Source organism: Triticum aestivum, chromosome 1A (assembly GCF_018294505.1).
Source record: "Triticum aestivum cultivar Chinese Spring chromosome 1A, IWGSC CS RefSeq v2.1, whole genome shotgun sequence".
Lineage (NCBI taxonomy): Eukaryota > Viridiplantae > Streptophyta > Magnoliopsida > Poales > Poaceae > Triticum > Triticum aestivum.
This window is the reverse complement of record NC_057794.1, coordinates 552,484,001-552,493,271: the sequence shown is the minus strand read 5'-3', so window position 1 is coordinate 552,493,271 and position 9,271 is coordinate 552,484,001. Positions and strand designations below refer to the sequence as shown.

The 9,271-nt window shown below is 51.6% G+C and overlaps 1 protein-coding gene across 1 annotated transcript; it reads left to right on the top strand.

The window, feature by feature from the left end:
• Positions 1-6,588: 6,588 nt before the first annotated feature.
• On the top strand, positions 6,589-8,422 carry LOC123180738 (adenylate isopentenyltransferase-like). The gene has a single exon (XM_044592866.1). The coding sequence runs from the start codon at positions 6,936-6,938 to the stop codon at positions 8,115-8,117; it is 1,182 nt and encodes a 393-aa protein (XP_044448801.1). The 5' UTR covers positions 6,589-6,935; the 3' UTR covers positions 8,118-8,422.
• Positions 8,423-9,271: the final 849 nt, after the last annotated feature.

The following is a 9,271-nucleotide window of genomic DNA, read 5'->3' as shown; positions in this document are numbered from 1 at the left end:
GAACTGTAAGCCTGCACTTACTCCATTGTCCTCTTCAGAAAAACTTTCAGCTTATGAAGGAGAGCCCCTTCAAGAGGTGGAAAGCACAAGGTACAGAAGCACTGTTGGAGCATTACAATACTTGACACTTACACGTCCAGATATTTCATTTGCTGTTAACAAAGTTTGTCAGTATTTACATGCTCCTACCACTGCACATTGGTCAGCTGTCAAGAGAATTGTGAGATATGTAAAGCATACTGTAAGCTTAGGCCTTAACTTCAGACGTTCCAATTCTACACTTGTCAGTGCATTCTCTGATACTGATTGGGCAGGCTGTAGTGATGACAGAAAATCAACTGGAGGCTTTGCAGTATTCTTTGGATCCAATCTCAGATCTTGGTGTGCAAGAAAACAGGCAACAGTATCAAGGTCAAGTACAGAGGCTGAGTATAAATCTTTGGCTAATGCCACTGCAGAAATCATTTGGCTGGAATCACTACTTGAGGAACTGGGAGTTAAGCTGAATCGTGTCTCATGTCTTTGGTGTGACAACTTGGGTGCAACATACTTATCTGCAAATCCTGTATTTCATGCCAGAACAAAATATATTGAAATTGATTTTCATTTTGTGCATGAAAGGGTTGTAGACAAGAAACTTGAGATACGATTCATTCCGTCCAAAGATCAAGTAGCTGATGGATTCACCAAGGCGCTACCAACAAAACCGTTTGAAGAGTTCAAGAGGAATTTGAACCTAGGATAGTTGAGATTAAGGGAGGGTGTTAGAAAGTTATGTTTAAGTTTTCCTTATCTCCACTTTGTAATCTCAACCAACCCTCTCTTTCTCTCTCTCGTAGTTATCCTCTGTACCGACCTGATCTCATACGATGGGTCTCTCGTCTTGTACGCCAAGGCATGGCTATTTGCCACACATCAATATAAACCAAACGCGGCTCCTCATCGAGGAGTAGGAACGCTTCCTAACTTAACACCCGGATCTTGGCCGCTTCCATGGCCGGGACGATGTTCTGTTTAGTCGACGGAAATCATGCTCAAACAACAACACCAACAACAACAAAGGTTGAATCCTGATAAGACATCCATATATAGTTGAGTCAAGGCAGAGAAATTATTTTTCTAAAACGTGTCTCAGTGATAGTCACGTGAGCGACGATCCTGCAACGAGAAGAAATTGACATTCACATCTCGATTCCATTCCATATTGGATTGGCCGCACAAAACAAATTGGGCCGCAAGGAATCATAGCCATTGTACTCCCTTTTTGGCGATGCGTGCTTTAGCACTTGGATCCATGGCTAAAAAGCAGCACATGCATAAATACCATGCACCATATTCTCTATTACTGATGAACATGAAAGCAAGGCCTAGCTACATCGGTGATCGGATCATATCTCTCGCTTTTCGTATGATCGGATCCGTGTACGGGCACGGTCTTTCCACATGAATTTTGGTACTAGCATAATTTGTCTGCCGAACACCACAAAATATTCCCCGCATGCACGCGTAGATGTCCCACTCTGGAGATTTTTAGCAGTGCTTAACTACTTACGCCTTCTTTGGTTTAGAGGAATTTCATAGGAATTCTAAAGGCTAGGATTTTTATAATTTTTTTTTCTTTAGAGCCCTTTGGTTCATAGGAATGGATTCCTATTCCTACATAGGATTGGTTCCTATCCTTCACATTTCATAGAAAAATAAAAAAGAGCCTAGACTGAATGGAAAAATTCCTTTGGTGTTAACCAAATGACATCTTGTTTCCTATTCCTACTCATAGGATTTGAGATACATGTCATCTCATTTCCTACAAGATTCCGGTTCCTATGATAATCCTATCCTATAAACCAAAAGAGGCCTAAATTTGTGGCGTATGAACACTTGCATTCTCTCTTCACGACTAATTATGTACTACGCGCATTTTGACTGTGTACCCTACCTAATTCATAGTAGCGGTACTAGATTGCCTCCAGGTTCCAACTTGGAGGGCTTTTTGACCCTGGCTTTGGTGTTATTCGCTCGCATGTATAGATGCTACCTCTTCTCTCCTTTTCCTGCCAGATATCGATACCGTGCTAGATATGCCCAATTTGGTTTCCAGCCAAGTTTACGTAAAATTTTCAAATGTTCTCCGCGTGACGGACGCTGCTTCTTGCAAGTGCGGTAGTACGTACCATGTGTTTGTCGGCCCTCGAAAGGTCAACAGGCACAAGTCCTCGCATATCTCGTCTTGCTACTTGCATCATCATCTTGTATGATGCTGTAGAATGAATTACTACCTAATATTCCACTTTATAGGAGGGTTTATTTTGTCGCCGTCGTGCAAGTAAAGCAGTATACTAGTATACTCTAAATTAAAACAATAACCACGGCACTCGTGCAGTCCCATGGTTTTAAATTTCAGTTCGAGAAATATTTCAGCACCCACCGAAATTACTGAATTTCAGTGTTTTCGGTTTGCATTTCAGCCAAAGGACTGAAAGACTCACTTGAAATTCAAAAAAAAATGACAATATTTGAATTCTTGTGTACAACTGAAATGACTGATATATTTTGGCCGAAACGTAAATATGCCAGAGCCTACTAAAATTATTGAAATTCATGGAAATCTCATTGAAAGTGAAAACGACGTGCTAATGTGAAAGAAACACTCCGGTACAAGCTAGGGTCGGACCACCAGTAGAATCAGAGGCTCTGGGACTTGTCTTGCGTAGCACAAGTGCAGAACACATGGGCATGGGCGAGAGCCCGCGTGGCCCGGACCCCCGGTGAGCGTACCACCCAGAGGACGAGGACGAGAAGCAGCACGATACCCTTCGAAACACCTGTTCCGTCGGAGGCATCTCCTTGATGAAAGCTGAGAAAGCTGACCACATACCACTGCCAGAGCCAGAGCCGGAGCCAAGAAAGGTTGAAAGGGGTCAGTGCTACTCCCTCCGTTTCTAAATAGATGACCCAACTTTATATTAAATTTAGTATAAAGTTGGGTCATCTATTTTGGAACGAGGGAGTAGCTAGAAGAGCCTAGGGAGTGTTGTAGCAGTACTACTAGCTGGCAATGGCTTCCGATCGGGAAAAGGCTTGGCTATACTCGGATGGGAGTAGGGGTAGAGTAGATCGTCGCCGATCCACCAGTAAAACTTCCCCCCTCCCTGACTGAGTGCCTGCCTTGCTGCGGCTGCGGCCTACGGGTGCAAGATTTACTTTCATCTTTTTCAACTAAACGGGTGCAACAATGAATAGGGGCTGGGCATCCACGTGAATGAATGAATGACTGTGTAGTGTAGCGTAGCGTGGTGTCCTGGGAAAACACGAAGTGATGGGTCCGTGCGTAGCGTAGCATCGTTCCGGGGGCTCGTCGGAGAGGCCCAGATTCTTCCACGCTTGCTTTCTTGGGCAACTTTTCCCTCCGCCGTGCGCCGGCTGGCCTGCCGCGTGCAGCGAGCCTCAGAAGGATAGGCATCTACGGGAGGCTTCTGCACGCCGGTCAATGGCCAGCCGGCCTGCTCTGTTGAACGCACGGAATCCGAAGCCTCCTGCACGCCCTCACGATTCCCTTCTTTGGATCGCCCGCCGTCGGAAAAGCGACTACTCATCGTGGAGTAGTAACTTTTGTTACTGCCGTGTTGATGTGCTTTTTTTTGTGGGGACTGCCGTGTTGATGTTATAGTCTCTTTTTGTGTCAATTCGTGCTCTTCATCTGGGCTCCTCACCGAATTTTGTCCAGTAGATGGTTTAATTTTTTTTGTTACTCAACATTGTATCCACGGACTTTTGCCAAAAAGAAAAAAACAATTGTATCCACGGACATAAAGTCTAGCGGGGAGGTAACCTCTTTCATAAAAAGAACCACAAACAAAAAAAAAAGCAAGCAGGCGAACTGAGTCACTGAGTGTAGCTCGGATGGTTAGGTTCCTTGTGGTGGAACCAACCTACCACGGTTCAAATGCTAGACCTGGCTTTGGTGGTTGCATTTTTCTGGATTTAATTTAGGCCTTCCGGCGATGCGCGCTCAGTGGGAGTAAAGTTTCCCGACGACTATGAAGGTGTTTGTTGCGAGTTCGTCAATCCGAAGATGGTGTGCCGGCTTTAGTATCGGAGGTGATCATAGGGGTAGGGTGTGTGTGCTCGTGTTCATATGGTTTGAGTGTATGCGTGTGTATGTGAGCGTATGCATTTGTACTATGTTAAGAAAAAAAATCGAGCAGGGGTCAGTGATAGTTTTCTTCGACCAAGCGATAGAAACACTGAAATAAAATACTTACCCGATGATCGTAAACAAATGGTATGTTTTTATATCAAATCAACTGTTGTTTAAAGGAAAATGTCAAAAGTTGATACTCATACCTGTTCACAACGCCTAATGACGAACAAATCAAATGCAAGGTCCCCAGGATATGTCCTCGAGAGCCAGGTGGGCAACTTTCAACCTAAGTTAGCCTTTTCCTCTTTGAAAACACGTCGATTCCTCTCATTATGTGCATTTCACACGACTTTTGAATTAGACAAGCACTGCGCATGTGCATAAGGTTATTGTTAGCGTGATTTAGAGCCACCTCCAACCAAACATCAATCAATGGAAGGTGCCAATGATGCAACACAAAAGGATTTGATAGTGCGCCCATGTGAGAACGGCCCGCTAAACCTCCCTAGTAAATGGGCAATCTCTACACAAAATAGGAGGCGGTCTCGAAGCCCTAGGGTAAGATTGATCATATGGAGGGTCATCCACTCGTAACCAGCATAGATATCATAAGGATCCTGTTGTGCAAGAAAGGCAAGAGAAGAGCTTGCATTTGGGTCAAAACACAGAGCCCTCCAAACTAGAGTTGGCGAGGACCGTGCGGGGCCAACCAGGAAGACATTATGTCAAGATTTAACTTTGACTAACGGTTAACCTGATTATTTATGAAATGTTTGATACCAAACCGACACTATTTTTCTTCCCGTGGGGGAGAAGAGTTTTTAAGTGTCTTTAAAAAAAGTACATACTGCATTGCATGACGAACGATTGATCAAAGATTAATACAAGAAATTTGTGTGTCTTATACTTTTAGGTGCAAGGTTTAGTATTTTCAAGTCTTGTGCATGTACAGTCTGAAGAAACGCGCGGGTCTCTGTATTTCTAGATGTGCGGGTTAGTATTTTTTTCCTTGTATTTCTAGATTGAGGGATAAGTAGCATTTCCGAGACTTTTATGGGTAAATGCATGCAAAGTCGACTCCGTATTTTTTTTCTTTTACGCGGGAGAATAGTTTTTCGGCTCTTTTTTCTCTCAACATACAAAATACACGTATTTGTTGCATAATCAATGCTTGACCTACACTAAAAAAAAATTCAATCCTTGAGCAAACACGAACGAAGAAACGTGCCTTGTATTTCTACTAGAAGACTAGATGGAGTAGAAAGACTGGACAGACCATAGATGCAGGGATAAGTATTTCTGAAGACTTGTACTAGGTGTACAATCTTCCCTTAAGAAACGTGGGATAAGTATTTTCGGTCCTTACATTTCTACTACTACTAGATGAAGAGATAAGTATTTTTTCCAAGACATGTAGGGGCCAGAATTAAGAGCACCGCCAGGGGAACGTAGGCAGAACGGAAAGGTTGCCCAGACAGACTTATGCGAATCCACCCACCAGTGGCAAGCGAGGGTCGTCGGAGAATTTGGACCTCGGCGGTGGAGGATGTGATACGATCCGCCGGTGGACCATTGTAGCCAGGTCAAAGGCAACACAACACAAACGGTATCCATCACCGTCACCGACCGACCGACCGACCGACGGCGAGAACCCAGCCAGGAGCCAACCAGCCGAGGAGGCCGCACCGCTCGACGGTGCGTTGCCTTTGCTTGCACCGCAAACAAAGCCAAGCAAGGCGAGCGTTGGCTGTCGCGCTCGGGATGGCGGGAAAACGGGCGGCGTGTTGCGGTGCAAACGCGGGAGACCGAATGCGAGGCCGACCCGGCCGGGGAAAGCGGCGACCTCCATGCCAACTTGGGCTCGAACCGAACGAAATTCCGTCGGGACCGCCCGTGGCGCAGGCACGCGGACCCGACACGACGCCACCCAAGTCACGCAGGCACGCGCGCCGTAGGTTCGCCGAATCCAACGCCGCACCGCAGGCACGCCGGGCGGGGACATCCGTGCCGTGCCGTGCGTCCGTGCGCGCTCTCGCCGGGAACAGGCGAGGCCGGTTAAACAACTCCGGCCGGCCGCCCGGCGGGACATGCGACACCGGCCACCGCACGCCCTGGATGGAATGTTCCCGCTTATTTTAACTGGTGCCCGCATGGCCCGCCCGGGTCACGAGCACAGAAGCTGCCCGCATGGCCCGGCTGCAATCATAACCAAAACATGACAGAGCGATGTGTTTTTGTTTTGTTTTCTAGGTTAAGATCCCCGATGCGTACTGCTGGCTTGTCACGACGCTGTCCCCGAAGCAAAACTCTCCCTAACACTGTCCCCTCCATCCATCCATCCCTTTGTCTGACACCGCCGCCGGCCGCTGTCCAGTCTTTTTTCTTTTCTTTTTCTGAAGCTCGCTGTCCAGTCTTTCGGTGTATATATACACGGACGCACGAACACGACCCAGCAGCCGTGGCATCCAATCCACAACAGCCCCATCCCATCCCATCCATCTCCCCTGCAAAACCCCCAAAACCAAACGCAACGCCCCTGGCTGGGCTGGAGGGAAAATCGCCGGGAAAGCAGCAAGATCGGCCGGGTGCGCGCGCGGCAAAAGCAAAAAATCAAACGCCAGGTGCGCGCTAAATCAAACCCGGAAGCGGAGATTAGGCGAGCGAGTTTCGATCTGCGCGTCCAGGGCTGTGATTTATAGGGTCCAGGGCTCCAGGCGTATTTAGCAAAGGACAAAACAGGGTGATTCCCGGCTAATCAGGATCCGTCGACGCCCCTGGCTGCCGCATTAGCCACATGAACACCCTCGCTAATCGGGTTATTACCACCACCGTCACCACCGTCGCGCGCGGAGGCGGAGGACGACCGCCTGCCACTTCCCGCCGCCGCCCATTGCGGATCTGGCGCGCCGCGGCAATGAGCTCTTCCTCCTCTTGTTCGTCCTCCTCCTCCTCCTCCAGCGGCGGCGGGTCGGGGTGGGGGGAGGAGGGGGAGAGGGCGAGGACGAGGACGCGGCTGGTGGTGATCGTCGGCGCCACGGGCACCGGGAAGACCAAGCTGTCCATCGACGCGGCGCGGGAGCTGCGCGGCGAGGTCGTCAACGCCGACAAGATCCAGCTCTACAAAGGCCTCGACGTCACCACCAACAAGGTGCCGCTCGCCGACCGCCGCGGCGTCGAGCACCACCTGCTCGGCGCCGTCCCCCCCGAGGCCGGCGCGCTCCCGCCGTCCTCCTTCCGCTCCCTCGGCGCCGCCAAGGTCGCCTCGATCGCGGCCAGGGGGCTGCTGCCCGTCGTAGCCGGCGGGTCCAACTCCCTCATCCACGCCCTCCTCGCCGACCTCCCCGATGACGACGGCGCCGCGCTCCCCGAGGACCCCTTCTCCCTCGACCGCTGCTACCGCCCCGCGCTCCGGTACCCGTGCTGCCTCCTCTGGGTGGACGTGGAGGAGGCGCTCCTCGCCGAGTACCTGGACCGGCGCGTGGACGACATGGTGGGCGCCGGCATGGTGGAGGAGCTGCGGGACTACTTCGCCGCCACCACCGCCGCGGAGCGCGCCGCGCACGCCCCCGGGCTGGGCAAGGCCATCGGGGTGCCGGAGCTGGGCGAGTACCTCGCCGGGCGCAGGAGCTTCCGCGCGGCCGTGGACGACATCAAGGCCAACACCCGGCGCCTCGCCGCCGCGCAGGTGTGCAAGATCCGGCGCATGGCCGACGGCTGGGGCTGGCCCGTGCGCCGCCTCGACGCCTCCGCCACCATCCGCGCGCGGCTCGCCGGGGCCGGCCCGGCCGCCGAGTCGGCGTCCTGGGAGCGCGACGTCCGCGGCCCCGGCCTCGCCGCCATCCGCGCCTTCCTCGCCGACCAAACCTGCTCGCACGGCGATGACGCCACCGCCATCGCCATCGCCAAGGGCGTGGACGAGCCGGCGCCGCTGCTGATGCGGCTGCCGCGGATGCAATGCTGCGACATGGTGGTGTGAGCCGCTGCCGCTGCTGATGCCGCTGGTGCGTTTCTGGGCGAGAGAGACGGACGGAAGGGGGGCTTTGGGGGAGGAGGGTTTTGACCGCCGATTTTTGCAGAGGGTCCCGGCGGCGCCCGCCCTCCGACAGCGCCCGGTGGGGCCACGCGCACCGAGAATCCGAGATCGACAGCAGAGAGAGAGAGGAGAAGAGAGAGAGATAGGCTAGTGTAAAAAGTGACAGCAGGAGGAGGGCTTGTGTGTAAGTTAATTACTTACAGTACTGATTACTGAACTGAACCGAAGGGTGAGTGAATTCTTTTCTTCTTCTTGATTGATTGGGAGAGTTGGAGTATTTGTTTCGTCTGCTTCTCAACCGCACCACTGTACGTATGCATGTATGTAATGTATGTAGGCAGTCGTCATGTACCGCCACCACTCATCACTAATCCACTCCGCTCCGTTCAAATTTTGAAACATATATGGGACCCTAGCCACCCCACACGCGGGTAGAGTCTGGAACCTCCCAAAGGCGCAGCTAAACCGCACCGGAACCATCCATCCACCACCTGCTCCATCATTTGTGAACCGGTGACGAAATGCTGTGCGTATGATGTGGCGATGCGCTTTGAGGAGGAGGAGGGAAAAGAGCGTGGCGTGGCCGGGTGGCATTGCATGCCATGGTGGACTCTTTACGTGTCCCGTCCAATTCTGGCAGTTGGGATGATTGGCTGGCCATGCTTACTGTGTGACCCACTGCTGATTAGGGGGGAGGAGGGAATGCGTTGGCCGTGTGTATTGGTAGGTGCATACGCACGCGCCCGGTGTTCTTGCTGTTGCCAGCTAGGAAAACACGCAGGCCAAACCCGGTCTTCTCTCTCTCGCGCGCGCGTCACTGGTGACTGACTGGCTGGCTGGCTGGATGCCTCCGGAAGCCCGGGTCCGGTCAGGAACCCCAAAAGCATGCAGCCAGCCGGAGGACCCGATGGACGGCGTCCGAGGACACGGGAGATGGTTCTCATGCACGGCACACGTACCGTGCAGTGCAGTGCCGGCGACCAACACGGCTCAAGTATTTTGCACCACGCGTCTTATCAAAGTAGGAGTAGTATTTGTAATACGACACGAGCTCCGTCGTAGTACTGTGCTACTGTACGAGCGACAGAGTGATTGTG